The sequence below is a fragment of the Talpa europaea genome (assembly GCF_964194135.1).
Source record: "Talpa europaea genome assembly, chromosome: 13".
NCBI lineage: Eukaryota > Metazoa > Chordata > Mammalia > Eulipotyphla > Talpidae > Talpa > Talpa europaea.
The window spans coordinates 50,774,414-50,789,325 of NC_140080.1; the positions used below are offsets into that span (position 1 = coordinate 50,774,414).

The following is a 14,912-nucleotide window of genomic DNA, read 5'->3' on the forward strand; positions in this document are numbered from 1 at the left end:
AACACTACGGGCAAGGACAGAGTGGAGGGACATAGTCAACAGACTCCAAGAAAACAGATGCCAACCAAGAATACTCTATCCCGCAAAACTCTCCTTCCTCTATGAAGAAAGAATAAGGACCTTCCCAGACAAACAGAAACTCTGGAATTTCATTACAACTAAACCCCCACTCCAAAAAATACTACAAGGAGTCCTAAAGCCAGAAGTCAGAGGGACGAATAACAACAAAAGAAGGCCAAAAAAAAAAAAAAGTTATTAAAAGAGTAAATAAATAAAATCAAAGGAAAGACAAACACAATGGCAAATACAGATGTTAACATATCAATATTAACTCTAAATGTAAATGGACTAAACTCTTCAATAAAAAGACACAGAGTCAAAGGCTGGATTAAGAAACAAAACCCAACCTTTTGCTGTCTCCAGGAAACTCATTTAGCTACAAAAGATGAAAATAGACTCAAAGTTAAAGGATGGAAAACAATCCTACAAGCAAATGGACCAAAAAAGAAAGCAGGAACAGCTATACTGATATCAGATAAAATAGATTTCAAACTCAAAAAGGTAAAAAGAGACTCCAACGGTCACTACATTATGATCAAGGGGACAATACTTCAAGAAGAAATAACACCCATTAACATATATTCACCAAATGAAGGAGCACCAAAATATATCAGACAACTATTATCATCTTTGAAAACAGACATCAGAGAAAACACATACATAGTGGGAGACTTCAACACACCACTATCAACAATGGATAGATCAACGAGACAAAAAATAAATAAAGACACTAAAGCTCTAAATAAGGATCTAGAGCACTTGGGCTTAACAGACAGCTAAAGAACACTAAACCCAAAAAATCTGAGTACACATTTTTCTAAAGCACACAAGGATCATTCTCCAGGATTGATCACATACTGGGACACAAGACAAACATCAACAGATATACCAAGTCTGAAATCATACCAACCATCTTTTCTGACCATGAAGGCATCAAACTAGAAATAAACCATAAAAAGAAGGCAAGGTAATCTCCTACCCATGGAGATTGAAAACCACACTTCTGGAAGACCACTGGACTATTGAGGAGATCAAAGAAGAAATTAAAAAATTCTTTGAATTGAATGACAAGGAGGACACCAATTTCCTAAATGTATGGGATGCAGCAAAAGCAGTAATAAAAGGAAAATATATAGCAATGGAGGCTCACATCAAGGAACAAGAAAGAACTCAAAGAAACAACCTAATCTCAAAGTTCAAAGATCTAGAAAAACAACAACAACAACAACAACAAAAAAAAAAAAACCCCAAAACCAGTAGAAGAAAAGAAATAATAAAAACCAAAGCAGAAATAAATGAAATTGAAACTAAAAAAACAATCCAAAATATCAATGAAACCAAGAGCTGGTTCTTCGAAAAAAATAAATAAAACAGACAAACCCCTAGCCAGGCTCACAAAGGAAAAAAGGGAGAAAGCACAAATAAACAGGATCATAAATGAAAGAGGAGAAATTACAAAGGATACAGCAGAAATCAAAAGAATAATCAGTAACTACTATGAACAGTTATATGGAAACAAGTTCAACAATCTAGAGGAGATGGACAAATTCCTATAACTCTACAATCACCCAAAGCTAGATAAAGAAGAAATAGAACACCTAAACCGACCAATTACAAGCAGCAAAATTGAAATGGTAATCAAAACCTCCCCAAAAACAAAAGCCCAGGACCTGATGGATTTACAAATGAATTCTACCAAACATTCAGAGACCAATTAGTGCCTATCTTTCACAAACTCTTCCAAAAAATTGAGAAGGAAGGGATAATACCAAACACGTTCTATGAAGCCAACATTACACTAATATCAAAACCGAACAAGGACAACACAAAAAGAGAAAACTACAGGCTAATCTCCCTAATGAACACTGATGCAAAAATCCTCAATAAAATTTTAGCTATCAGAATCCAACAATGTATCCATAAGATAATTCACCACGACCAAGTAGGATTCATTCCAGGGACACAAGGATGGTTCAACATCCGAATATCAATCAACATTATCCAACACATCAACAAAAAGAAATATAAAAACCATATGGATAATATCAATAGATGCTGAGAAAGCTTTCAACAAAGTGCAACACCCACTCATGATAAAAGCCCTTGAAATTCTTGGGATACAAGGAACATACCTCAACATCATAAAGGCCAAATACAACAAGCCAACAGCCAGTATCATTCTCAATGGTGAAAAGCTGAAAGCATTTCCATTAAGATCTGGAACAAGACAAGGATGTCCACTCTCACCACTGTTTTTCAATGTAATACTGGAAGTCCTAGCCAGAGCAATAAGACAAGAGAAAGACACACAAGGAATCCAAACAGGAAAAAAAAAAGTCAAGCTATCACTATTTGCAGATGATATGATAATCTACATAGAGAACCCTAAAAACTCCATAGAAAAACTAATTAAACTCATCAATCAGTTCAGCAAAGTGGCAGGATACAAAATCAACACGCAAAAGTCAGTAGCCTTCCTATACACAAACAATAAATCTGAAGAAGAAATAAAAAAAAAACATCACTTTAATTATCGAAAACAAAAAAATCAAATACTTGGGAATAAATCTAACAAAAGAAGTAAAGGACCTATACAAAGAAAACTATAAAACACTGTTAAAAGAAATAGAAGAAGACACAAAGAAATGGAAAGACATCCCCTGCTCATGGATTGGAAGAATAAACATTATTAAAATGGCCATCCTACCAAAAGCAATATACTGATTCAATGCTATTCCAATCAAAATTTCAATGTCATTCTTCAAAGAAATAGAACAATTATTGATGAAATTCATTTGGAATCACCAAAATCCCCAAACAGCCAAAGCTCTCCTGAAAAAAAAAAGAAGGGAATGGAGGCATCACACTCCCAGACTTCAAACTCTACTACAAAGCCATAATCATCAAAACTGCATGGTATTGGAACAAGAACAGACACACAGACCAATGGCATCGAATAGAAAATCCAGAAATAAACCCACAGATTTATAGTCAACTAATCTTTGACAAAGGAGCAAAGACTATGCATTGGAGCAAAGAAAGTTTGTTCAATAAATGGTGCTGGGAAAACTGGGTTGCTACATGCAAAAGAATGAAGCTTGACTACTACCTAACACCATGCACAAAAGCCAACTCAAAATGGATTAAAGAACTAGACATAAGACCAGAAACCATAAAATACATAGAAGGAAATATATGTGGAACACTACATGATACGCACATCAAAGACATCTTTACAGACACATCACCCAAAGCAGTGATAGTGAAGGCAAAGATCAACAGCTGGGACTACATCAAATTAAAGAGCTTCTGCACAGCAAAAGAGACAATAACAAAAACAAAAAGAAACCCCACCAACTGGGAGAACATTTTTGCACACAACACCTATGAAAAAGGACTGATCACAAAAATCTACAAAGAGCTGATGAGACTCAACAACAACAAAGAAAATAATCCAGTCAAAAAATGGGCAGAAGAGCTAAAAAGAAACTTCTCTGTAGAGGAAATGCAAATGGCCAAGTGGCATATGAAAAAATGTTCAACATCACTTGTAATGAGGGAAATGCAAATGAAAACTACAATGAGATACCATCTCACACCAGTGAGAATGGCACATATTAAAAAAAACTAGCAACAACAAATGTTGCCGAGGTTGTAGAGAAAAAGGAACTCTCCTGCAATGTTGGTGGGAGTGCAAACTGATCCAGCCACTATGGAGAGCTGTGTGGAGATTTCTTGACCTACTAAACATAGAGCTTCCATATGAGCCGGCAATTCCACTCCTAGGTATTTACCCAAAGGACACAGAAACATCAATTCCAAAGAGCACCTGCACCCCTATGTTTATAGCAGCACTATTTACAATAGCTAAGCTTTGGAAACAACCCAAATGCCCAAAAATAGATAACTGGATCAAGAAGATGTGGTACATATACACCATGGAATATTACTCAGCATTCAAAAGAGATAAACACATGCAATTTGCAGCAACATAGATGGTGCTGGAAGGGATCATGCTCAGCAAAATAAGCCAGAAAGAAAAAGAGAAATACCTGATGGTCTCACTCATAGCAGGAATTTAGAAAACTTAAATAAAGGAACAGGAAAAAGAATAACTTAAGAAAGAAAATATCAAAATCAACAAACAACTATGAACCAGAGACACTCTATGGGGGGTGGGGGGTGGAAGGGGTGGGGGGTGGGGAGAGGAGGGCTTGGGGTCAAAATAAGGGGGTTGTAATTGTATAGGGAATATAAAAATAAAATTTAAATAAAAATAAAAATAAAGAACATCTGGGCTGATTCCAGTTTTGATCTATTACATATAAACTTTCTATGAATATTCATGTGCAGGTTTTGTGTGAATGTACATTTTCATTTCTCTGGGATTAATGCCCAGCAATGTGATTGCTGGACCATATGGTTAGTGCATATTTAGCTTTAAAATAAACTGCCAAACTGTTTTCCAGAGTGAGTGTACCACTTTACATTCACACCAGCAATGGATGAGTGATCCAATTTTAACCTATCCCCATCAGCATTACATGTTGTCACTGTTTTTATTTTAGTCATTGTGATGAGTCTGTTAATGATACTGAACATTTTTCAGCTCTTTGCTCAACATTTTGATATTCTCCTGGGTGAAATGTCTGTTATCTCTTTTGCCCATGTGAAAATTAGATTTTTTAAAAACTGTTAAGTTTTGAGAGTTTTTTATATGGTCCACAAGAGAGCCCTTTGGGAAATTATGTGATTTGCAAATGTTCTCACTCGGTCTATAGCTTCTCTTTCATCTTCTTCACATGGGTTTTCTCAGAACAGTGCTTTTCATTTTAAGGAGGTCCAATTTATCAATTTTTCTTTACATGGCTTGTGCTTTTGCTATCAAGTCTAAGAACTCTTGCCTAGTTCTAGATACTTAAGATTTTCTGTTAGGTGGGCCTCCCCTCATGATGCAGTAGTTGAGCTGCCCGCAGCCTATACAGCGCCGGTTCGATCCCTGGCCACCAGCGAGGGTCCCACATGGTGCGCAGACCTCTCCTGCTGTGCCCGCTGCTCCCCTCAGAAGTGTACTTCATCAGTCTGCCTGTTCAGTTCCCTGTTCTGGCTCTGGCGAATTCTCTCACCCTCCCATGCTTCTGACTGTACCCAGTGCTTGCATAAATACATAAATAAAACCTAAAAAAAAAAAAAATATTTTCTCTTAGGGCCTCCCCTGGTTGCACAGGCGGTTGAGCGCCATGCTGTGAAGCTGTCCGCAGCCTCTGCAGCGCCAGTTTGAGTCTGGCCAGCCAGTGAGGGTCCCACATGGCGCAGCAGACCTCTCCTGTCATGCCCACTGCTCCCCTCAGCAGTGTGTTTCATCAGTCTGCCTGCTCTGTTCCTCACTCTGTCTCTGGTGGATCCTCTCACCCCTTGCATCTCTGACCTGTACCCCAGCTCTTGTATGCATAAATAAATAAATCTTTAAAAAAAAAAGATGGATTTTATGCCTTCCACATTATCTCAATAAAATATACTAATAAATAAATTCATTTAAAAATAATATATAAATGCTTTAAAGTTAACATTTACTTAATCAAATTAATCTTTCATGTTGACTTAATCACTTCTTCAGGCTTGAAGAATTGCAAAGAGTAATTTCCTTGTTCCATTATTCAATAAGTAACATTTAAAGTAATTTTGTGTAAGATAGCCAACAGGCACATGAAAAAAAGTTCATCGGAGAAATGCAAATTAAATCACAATGAGATAACACCTCACTTATGAATGGCCTATATCAAAAAGATCAAAACAAGTGTTGGAGAGGGTATGGAAAAAAGGGATCCCTCTAACACTGTTTGTGGGAATGTAAGCTGGTCTAGCCCCTATAGAAAGCAATAGACGGTGCCTCAAAAGATTAAAAATGGAGGGCCTCCCTGATGGCGCAGCAGTTGAGTGCTGGGCTGTGAAGCTGCCCGCAGCCTCTGCAGCGCCTGTTAGATCCCGGGCCGCTGGTGAGGGACCCACATGGCGCTTCTCCTGCCCATCCCGCTGCTCCCCTCAGCAGTGTATTTCGTCCGTCTGCCTGTTCTGCTCCCCGCTCTGGCTCTGGTGAATTCTCTCACCCTCCTGCACTTCTGACTATACCCAGTGCTTGTATAAATAAATAAACAAATCTTTAAAAAAAAAAAAGATTAAAAATGGATCTTCCATACCACCTAGCAATTCCACTCCTAGGTATCTATGCTAAGAATACAAACACACTAATTCAAAGGGAAACTTGCACTCCTAGGTTCAATGCAGCATTGTTTACAATAGCCCAACTATGGAAACAACCTAATGCCCAAAATACATGAGTGGATCAAAAAGATGTGGTGTATACACACCATGGAGTTCTACTCAACGATCAAAAAAGGCAAAGTCATGTCATTTGTGGCAACATTGATGGAGCTGGAAGGGATTATGCTAAGCAAAATAAATCACAAGGAGAAAGACAAACACCAGATGGTGTCACTTATTGTGGAATATAGAGAAACCAGAAAAAAGGGTCAAGATAAAGCCAAACTATAGAACTGAGACATTCAGAGGAGGTGGAAAAGGGGAGTTGGAGGGAGGAGCACAAAATGGGAAGGGAACACAATGGACTATGCGGGTGAACAATGGGTGTTTTGGTAGTGGGAGTGCTATAGTAATGGCACAGAAATTGGGGATCATGTACTTCCAGAATACTAGCAACAGTGTAAACCAACATTACCTCAAAAATAATAATAATAATTTTGAGTCTAATAAAAGGTATATATCCACACTTTAAACCTCAACAGCAGGATGTTGGCAAGCCACACTCAGAACTCACTGTAGCCAAATTGGACGGGAAAGAATATTACTTGGACTCATGGGAAAGTGGACCCATGAACTCTGAATGTAATGAATAGCTGAAGTGGTTATGGATTGTCTTCCATTGGGAATGGAGAGCCTTTGAGTGACTTTATGGTTGGACGTAAGATGGATAGATGACGTTAGTGGATCATTTTGAAAATATATAAAAAGATCAGCTGGGCACAGAGCAGAATGCTTGCTGAATGAAAGGTACACCCCAAAAAATAGTTTGTTTAGGAGCTGGTGACCAAGCCAGCATGTCATGATGTAACAGGGTGGTCCCCAGGAAAGGGGGAGGTTACCTGCCCCACCCAAGGGAGGGTGGAGCTGAGCAGGGAGAGGAAAAACTGCAGAAGAGACTGAGGAAGGAAGAAGCAGGATGGAGCCAGGAGACCTGGAGGAGGCGCATGGAGCCTAGAGACATGTGAAGAAACTGCGCTTGTCTTTTGGTCGTGGACTGGGTGACACAGATGTGGGTGAGACCCATGGGGAGGTGACAATGGCAGCTTTTATCTTGATGTTGATTTTGCTCTTTTCCTTCCGGGCTTGTCTGGTTGTTTCTGACCCTTTGCTGTGGGTCCCCACTGGAAGATGCTTTAGACTTGTGGCAGGCTTTGGGGCCTTGCTCTGGACCATTCCCATATGGATGGACTTTTACCCACGAGGGGATGGGTAACTTTGGGTGCTTCATTTAGAAACTAGACTCTTTGCCTTACCTGTATTGTTTCCTAGTTTTATTAAAGTTCCTTCCCATTAAAGTCTCATATGTTTTGTGTTGATGCGGTGGATGGTAGAACCCATTTAGAATAGGCAGGTTTGCGGGGTTTGGGCTGCCCCTCTCCCTGTCCTATAACAATGACATGATTTCTTTGGCTGGGGTGCACTGTTTCAGAAAAGGCCCTTTGTATACCCATGCACTATTCCATTCTCAGGGTAATGAAGGGAAAAATTATGTTGTGCCACCCAAATCCTCTCCCTTGGCCACAAATGTCATGATATGGAGAAAATCCCTCCATGGCAATTTAGACTAGAAGCAGAAAAAGTGCCAGAAAGAAGACAGCAATATCTTCCAGAGATTGAAGATGAAACATATCAAACACTGGAGACCTGTATCCAGGTGGATACCAATATATCTTCGGATAAATTCCCCTTTTCCCTGAAATGAATTTCAAATGGGTTTCAGTTCCAAGTAACCAAGAGTCCTAACTAATTCCATTCAAGTTTAAATCATCTTCTGCTTAAATTCTAGTCATTCAGCTCTTCCACATTGGGAGGTTTAGTTCCACATAAAGTCACACCTTTACTTCAACCCTACCACATCAACTGAGGCTATCTCTACCCACAAATCCCACCCTGTTACAATGACAAAAGTTAAAGTGATCCTGCTGGGAAATCTATATGAGTAAGCTGTTTTAAGATTACAGAAAAGAAGACAGAGATTCGAACTAAGACTAGAGTCTAAAGATTTGCCCAGCCTCCAGAAAAACAAACGATTAAGTGGTATTTATAGCTGTTAATATAAACCAACCTGATGCTATGTGATATAGAGCTTTTGAAATTCCAGATAAACAGAGTGATTTGTCAAAGGCCATGTTAAGAGCTTTTGCAAGATCCATTTTCACTGTTCATTTCACTTTGTTTTAATCATATTTGGATTAGCCAAACCTGAAGCATGTTGTTGTTGTTGTCTTTATGAAAAACAACTACTGGAATACTGAGAATTAAATTAACCAGGGGAATGGAGACAACATAAATTCATGATTTCCTTTTTCATAACATTTAATTTAGTAAAAATAGCTAACTTACCAGACCAGATAGGAATATCATTAAATCTCCAATCTATGTTGTCTGAATTGTTACAAATCTCCTTCCAGGTAAAGGAAGTTCAACAATACCGTGTCTCTGGGGGCAGTCAAAGCGCTCATATATGATATATCATATTCAGATCTTAGAACAAAATAGTGTAATTACATTGATTTGATCATATCCTTACATTAAAGTCTAAAACTAAAATAAATAGGGGTGCTATGGATAATGTTATGAATTCTTTTTTTAAAGATTTATTTATTTATTTGTTTATTTGTTTGTTTGTTTGTTTATTTATGCAAGCATTGGGTACAGTCAGAAGTGTGGGAGGGTGAGAGAATTCACCAGAGCCAGAGCAGGGGCAGAGCAGGCAGACCGAAGTACACTGCTGAGGGGAGCAGCGGGCGGCAGGAGAGGTCTGCGCACCATGTGGGACCCTCCTCCGGTGGCCGGGGAGCAGCCGGGGATCGAACTGGCACTGCAGAGGCTGCGGGCAGCTTCGCAACCCAGTGCTCAAACGCTGCGCCACAGGGGAGGCCCCGAAAATGTTATGAATTCTAACTCTCCTTACCATAGGAAAGCATTACTAAAATAGTGATAGGTGAAGTTATAGTAACAGAAAAGGTAACAATCTAGCCCAAAGACATCTACAATCAGGGATGTAACTACGGTCTGTATAGGAGATCTGATTACCACTGGTGGCCCATCTAATTTGTAATTTCCTATTACTTTCCCTTTATTCTACTCTGGCAGAATAAATACCACCCTCCACCACCACAAGTGAATGATCATTGCACTGCGAACAGACTTAACAACGGACTTAACAGCTGCACTGAGAACTGACTTAACAACACAGGCACAAGAGTTTTTTACATTTAAACATTCAGGGATGAAGGGTATTGACCACACATCCTACCTAATATCTGAGAGATCACACTTGTTCCCAGCAATGGCCATCACAATGTTTTCTGGACCATGTTCTTTCAGCTCTTTCACCCATTTCTTCAAGGTATGAAATGAATCCTAAACCAAAAGTATAAATGAATCATTGAAAAGTCCCACTAACATAATATTTCAACCTAGTAGAAATACAAACCCAACACAACCTTTTTTAAAAATATTTTATACATATATATTTTACATCATTATTCATTTTTGTACAATGTTTGTACAAACTCTCCTCTCAGGTATAGTCCCTGTAAAATTCCCACCAAATCACCTGTGAACCATCACCAGTCTCTTTGCTGTCCCCACCCCTGTTTTAATCCCTCCCCCCCCGAATGTCTCCAATTTATAGTTGTCTGCTAGTTTTGTCTTCTTCTTTTTTTTTCCCTGATCCCTTATTTCAAACACAACACAACTTAATGGATAAAAATATTTTCAGGAGATTCATATAGGTTAACATACTACTCCATATTTTGACACAAAATTTGTTATTAGTTAAGTTAAACTTAAGTAACCTATATTGAGTAGAGGAAGTTAAAAATCATTTAATTTTATTCTATAAATAATATTAATTTACAAGTATAGCCTGACCTGGATAATGCCCATGCTTATTTCACAAAAGAAAAAGAAATACGCACACACTTTAGAACCTTCTTTTCCTTTCTGCCCCTCACTTATAACTGGCCTCCAGGAAATGAGCCATGGTGAACACCACATTTCAGGATAAGTGGCCAGGAACTCATGAATGGCCACAACAATGGCTTACTAAACTAACAGGCCTATGAGTCAGCCCACAGGAGTGGGGAAAATATCAGCACAGCACTGCAGTTATTTGTTGAGGGACAGATTAGACCTCAATGTGATCACTACAATTCTGTTTATATTAAACATACACAAACACACTATACATACATAAATATTATCTTTGGCATTTTAAATAGTATGATTGAAACATGAATAGAAAATAATATACTGTCATTATAAAGCATTCAGAACTTAAAATAAGTTTCTTTTTCCTAAAAAGCTGATATTTCAGAGAACAGTACTAGCCAGCATGAACTTGCCTCTACAGACTGTCAGTTTACAAAATGAATACTTATTGTTTATTGTTTATTTAATTTATTGGGTAAACCTGAAATGCTTTGTTACATATACAGGAAATATACTAATACATAGCATTCATCATCCCTGACCACTATGTGGTGAAATCCAATTCCTGGCTCATCAAGACTCTAGCGAACAGGTCTCTGTTTGGTCTTTCTAAGATCAAAATCACCATAAATGGCAACAAAATTCTAAAGGGGACATTCTTACCTGCTTGGTGATGTCATACACGATGACAGCTGCAGCGGATCCACGGTAGTACATGGGAGCCAGTGAGTGAAACTGTTTGGGAACAGTGAATAGTTTTAGGACAAAGGAAGCATGTATCATGCAATTCAAATTAAATACAAAAGTATTTTCCTGCATCACCTCCACAGGATCCCTGAATCTTTTCCTCCCTAGATTTTTTTCTCAGGGTTCATATTAGAGAATACATTTTCCTCCTCCACTACGCATACATTTGTGGTTTACAGGCCATGAAATTCACGCTTGGGCAAAGGCCAAAACTAAATTTTATTTTAAGTGTTGCTATTCTGTGAGTTTCCTTTTCTCTACTGCTCATTACTTATCTGATATGATTGACCCAGGGCAAGCTCATTAGAATTATACAGCAGTAAGAAAGAGATGTTTGCCAAGGGGAGAAAAGGACAGGATGTGCCACAGATCACAAGACCCTCGCTGAGCCATTAATGAGGAACACTGCAGCAAGGGCACCTTGCAGCCCGCCCCGGGTCTGTATGGCGGCATCCCCAAGTGCATGACAAATGGTGAGACAGATGAGTTTCATTCCAAAACGTCACCTAAGCGAATATCATTAGTCATGAGAATCATTTATTCCCAAGCAGGGTAACTGTTCCAAGGATATATACAAATCATTTGTACATTTTGAGGAATTTATCTTTGTGTATCTCTAACTATATTTGGAAAATATACTGTTCAGGGTTTTGAAAGTCGCTAAGAAAAAGATAACTCAAAAGAAAAATGGATAAACAGAAAAATCACAGAGGAGAAGATAAAACTTGCCAATAACATTTTAATATTCAATATTTTAGTGTTTAGTTATAATAAAAGAAATGAAAATTCCCACTTCTGGGTATTTATCAAATGGAAATGAAATTAATAACCTGAAGAGATATCTGAGTTATCTATGCTCCCATATTCACTGCAGCACTGTTCACAAGAACAAGGCAATGGAAATAAACCAAAAACGTGTCCATCGACGAATGGATAAAGAAAATGTGACATTTAGTACTAATATTGACATTATTCTATAAAATTATATAATACAAAATTATAATATTGTTATTACATTAATCTATAATGGGATATTGTGTAGTCTTTATAAAGGAGATCCTGCCATTTGTGACTACATGTATGGACCCGAAGGACATTATGCTAAATGAAATAAACCAGAAACAGAAAAGAAAAAAACTTTATGACTTCACTTATATATGGAAACTGACAAAGTTGAACACAGCTGCTGCCAAGGTTCCCATGAAGAAACTGGCTAAGGGGACTCCCCCAAAAAAGAAGCAGGTCCTGAAGTTTCCCCTTGATTGCACCTACACTATAGGGAAGGGAATCCTGAATGCTGCTAGTTTTGAGATGCTTCTTCAGGAGAGAATTAACATGAAGAGAAAAATGGAGAATCTTGGTGAAATGGTTATAAATAACTGAACAGAACACAAGCTAGACCAAGATCACTGTAACTTCCGAGGTACCTTTTTTCTAAAAGATATTTGAAATATATCACAAAAAAATATTTAAAGAAGAATAACCTAAATGATTGGGATTGGCTGCATATAGTCATTAACAAAAAGAGTTATGAATTGTGTTATTTCCGTAGCCAGGGCAAATAGGAAGAAGATGTGAATTAAAGTTTGTTTATCTGGGCTATTTTTCTGAGATCTTGAATAAAACTTGGAAACCAAAAAAAAATTTAAATGCATTGAGGCAGAAAACAGAACAGGTTACCAGTGGCCAAAGAACAGGAAATGGAAAGATGTTGGTCAAAGGGTAGAAAGTTGCAGTTAGGTTGAATGAATAAGTTCTAAGATCTAAGATTTTAGATCTAAGTTCTAAGATCATAGTTATCATAACGACTTTGGTTAATAATACTGTTCTGATCTGCTAATTCGCTGAGAAAGTAGATTTCAGTGCTCTCAGCACACATGTGCACATACACAGAGGTAATTATGGGAGCAGATATGTTAATTAACTATAATAGTCATTTCACTATGTACACATACATCAAATCATCATGTTGTACAACTTATATATAAACAATTTTTTTCCTTCCCTCACTGCTAAACAACCTCAATTTTTTAAAAAGTCCTTCTCTCAAAGTCACTAATGGAAATACATTTCAAAAGTTGAACTGTGTGTATCATTTGACCCCACTATTCCTCTCACACCAACACATACTGGAGTAAGCATCACACAAAGATACTCACCCCCTCTGTTGTATATCAGAGCAAATCAGCTTGAAAACAACCTAAAGGTTCATCATAGAGAATTTTTTAATATGTGTATATAACAGAATATTCCATAATCATAAAAATGATGGTGAGGATTTTTATTTATAGTAATAAAAGATATTCTTGACATATTGTTAAATGAAAATAGTCACAAAGCGACATATATACATAGCCTAATAGAACTGAAAGTAAAATGTGGGTGTGTGCCTGTATAACGTTTCTCAAAATGCTTGTGGTGGGATTTCCAGCAATTTATTCAATTTATAAATCTGTACAATGTAAATTTTTATGATTTTTTAAATAAAATGGTTTTTTAGTTGAAGAAAACGCTGACACTTCTATAGGGGAAGGGCAGTAGGAAGAAGAAGGTAAGGCAGAAAGGATGAATCCTGAAATTTTTCTGCCAAACAACAAAACCATCATTCATTCATTTTTATTTCCCACACAACACTTATCACTGAATAAATACTTGCCAAATTGAAATGATCCTATTTGGAAATCTGAAGCATATCAGTTCCCTAGCTTTCCCTTTCATTATAGTGAAAAATGCCAACACACACACACACACACACACACAAGTGGGGGAGGGAAGCAGGCTACTCTCCTCTAATTCCACCTTGAAGAAAACTAACTCTGGCGCCTCTAGAGTTTTCAGAAAAGGCAACATATTGGAAGGAGCTTGGATGAACTCAGGAGTTCACAGCTGAAGGGCCTTGGCCACTTTCCAGAACTCATTGGTGGGCAGCAGGCCATCTGCCATGCAGGCCTCTCCATATTCATTGACTGCCCAACACTGTTTGTTGTTATTGTTAGGCATCAATAAATCTATTCTTTTTTTTTTTTTTTTTTGTGGGACCCTCGCCGGCGGCCGGGGAACGAACTGGTGCTGCAGAGGCTGCGGGCAGCCTCTCAGCCCAGCGCTCAACCACTGCGCCACCAGGGGAGGCCCTCAATAAATCTATTCTTAATCCATCCTCTGGCAATCCATTCCACTTGTAGAAAACAAAATGAATATTCCTGTCCAAAGGGACAGTAATAAATTTTTGAAACATTCTATTTTGCTAGGGGTAGGGAACACATATAGTGTCCTTTTAATCCTGTGTCTTACTTTGTTCAATCATCCATTTAAATATATCAAGTAGGTAGAGTGTTTAAGCTCGAAAATCAAGAATACTCCTAGACACAAGCACAGAGAAGAAAAATTGTGAACATCCTCTAAAACAGAGTTCATTTCAGCTACAACACCAGGCACTGAATCTACAATGGTGACTGGTATGCAGGTCTCATGAATTATTGAACAGGTCTTGCATGTAATGCATTGTTCTTTCCTTCCTCCAAATGGAACCATTTTGAAATAAATTTGTTGGTAAAACCACTTAAACTACTTTATTATTGGGGACTTGGGGGTTTTAATGAGCTGAAGGTTCATGTCTCAGTTCCAAAACCTAGTAATGCATTGACCAAGGGTAATATTGTGGAGGACAAAAAAGATAAATCACATCTAGCTTGCAACGTGCATAATTTTCTCTCATATAAATATAAAACAAAAGCACCACAATCTCTCAACATGACATCATTCAATTTCCGTTGCATTGGAAATAAGACTAATGAAATGCTCACATAAAAGATTCTTCTAGAAACAAAGTTCACAATCAAAGGAGG

At 37.9% G+C, this 14,912-nt stretch overlaps 1 protein-coding gene across 1 annotated transcript in view; it reads right to left on the reverse strand.

The window, feature by feature from the left end:
* The window catches only part of RAB31 (RAB31, member RAS oncogene family), a gene marked incomplete at both ends in the record, with an annotated part of 144,604 nt that overhangs the window by 36,218 nt on the left and 93,474 nt on the right, over positions 1–14,912 (reverse strand). Inside the window, 2 exons of the mRNA XM_084251920.1 lie at positions 9,641–9,747; positions 10,984–11,055. Of these exons, the coding sequence (XP_084108046.1) occupies positions 9,641–9,747; positions 10,984–11,055 (179 nt within the window). The remainder of the gene's footprint in view (positions 1–9,640; positions 9,748–10,983; positions 11,056–14,912) is intronic.